The sequence below is a fragment of the Lipotes vexillifer genome, unplaced genomic scaffold (genome assembly GCF_000442215.2).
Source record: "Lipotes vexillifer unplaced genomic scaffold, Lipotes_vexillifer_v1.1 scaffold504, whole genome shotgun sequence".
In the NCBI taxonomy this organism is placed as follows: domain Eukaryota; kingdom Metazoa; phylum Chordata; class Mammalia; order Artiodactyla; family Lipotidae; genus Lipotes; species Lipotes vexillifer.
The window spans coordinates 163,741-165,354 of record NW_006785225.1 but is presented as its reverse complement, the minus strand read 5'-3'; the positions used below and the strand labels follow the sequence as shown (position 1 = coordinate 165,354).

The 1,614-nt window shown below is 59.1% G+C and overlaps 1 protein-coding gene across 1 annotated transcript in view; it reads right to left on the bottom strand.

Annotated features, from left to right (window-relative positions):
- The window catches only part of PSMB10 (proteasome 20S subunit beta 10), a 2,599-nt gene extending 1,792 nt beyond the window's left edge, over nt 1–807 (bottom strand). The window contains exons 1-4 of the mRNA XM_007457259.1: nt 752–807; nt 430–517; nt 242–339; nt 1–132 (exon numbers count right to left, since the gene is read on the bottom strand). The exon at nt 1–132 is cut by the window's left edge and continues 5 nt beyond it. Of these exons, the coding sequence (XP_007457321.1) occupies nt 1–132; nt 242–339; nt 430–517; nt 752–807 (374 nt within the window). The remainder of the gene's footprint in view (nt 133–241; nt 340–429; nt 518–751) is intronic.
- Between the last annotated feature and the right edge of the window lie 807 nt (nt 808–1,614).

The following is a 1,614-nucleotide window of genomic DNA, read 5'->3' as shown; positions in this document are numbered from 1 at the left end:
GTCTGGCGCAACGCGCGGGTGACCGTGGCCACGCGGGGCTCGCGGCCTGTGGACAGCGCGTGTAGCTCCGTGTTAGACGCCGCCATCCGCGTGGTCATCTCTGCGTCCGCGGCTACTCCAGCCCCACAGCAGCTGAAGGCGAAGGGAGGGTTCGTGTGGGCGGGACTATGGATGTGCTGGGACCCGGGATGGGAACGAGGGGGCGGTTCTTGAGGGGGGAACTGGGCGGGGGAATGCTCACTAGATTTTAGGGGCGATGAAGTGGATCTTTTCGCAGCTCTGGTACGCCACGATCGAATCGTTAGTGGCCCGCGTATCCGCGCCCAGGATGACCCCGTCCTGGGGGGGTGGGGAGGACCCATTGGTTCAGTGCCCACCTCCCATTCCCGGCCGCTCCTCTGAGTGTTACAGTCCCAACGCCCTACTCACCCGGAACACAAGGCCTGCGATGGTGGTTCCGGTCTTGCGTGCATGAGGGACACGGAGCCCCGGGAGGGAGCGTTCCAAGGCTGCGTTTCTGGAAACGGAGGGGAGAAACCCAGGTTTCAGTTCTTCTGGGACCGTCATCACATCCCCTAACTCCGTCCCGGTTACCCTCACCTTTGGGGTAAGCCTGGGAACCCAAATCGTTCCACACACGTACCTTCCCCCACTCTCGCCCCCAGGAATTTTAAAGACCCTGGGGCTCCCACTCCCGGAAGCCCCCACTGAGGGCGTAGGCAGCTGGGGAACCAACCATTCCCCCACTCACCTCTCGCAGTTTTCGAAGGAGAAGCCCTTTTGGGGTTCTAGCGCTGTCTTCTGCATCTCCAGGTGGGCAGGGGGTCAGAGGAGTGGGATCAACACGGAGGAAGGCCGAAGCCTTGACCTCTCTCGGGCTGCACTACTGAGCTTCCCCCTTTCGCTTTCACCTTCCCTCAGAGCATGCCAGCCCCTTTTTTCTGCATCTTCTCTTTCACTTTCACCTTCAGCTCTGGTCCTAGGCAGCTTGGGAAGGGGGAGATGCCCCTTGCCTGGCTCTCCATGCTGCTCCTGGGCCCTCTGTCTGAACAGAGGGACAGATCCCTCCTCTCTGGCCACTGTCCAGCCTGAGCCCCGAGCTCTGCCTACCCTGACCCCAACTCTAACCTCAGGTCCCAATGCCCTGAGGCTGTCACATTGACCAGGTCTCTGTTATTGTTAGTGGCCTTCCAACAGCATCAGTCATGGCTGCCATTTGTCATTCTCCCAACTCCTGCCTCTCTTTTGCTACCTTTGCCTTCTTCCTAAAACCTCAAACACGGAGGCTCAGTCCTCGGCCAAGGTGATGCTGATCCTTCCGTCTAACATGTCTCGGATGCTGTCTTCCCTCTCTCAAGAGGGGCACCGTAGGTGTCCATCTGGTGGCTCGTAGGCATGCTGGGCTCTACCCATGGCTAAGCCTTATTTCATATCCCAAATGACCCTTTATCCACTTCTTTCTCCTACTTACTGCTTGTTTCAGCTAGCATCCTCTCCCTGGACACTGCATTGGCCTCTCTGGTTTCCCCACACTTCCTGCCCCTCACCCTCCACCCCAGGCTATACTCTGCCCTGCAGAGAGGGGGCTCTTTTCTAGATTGGAGAGCTGGTCTC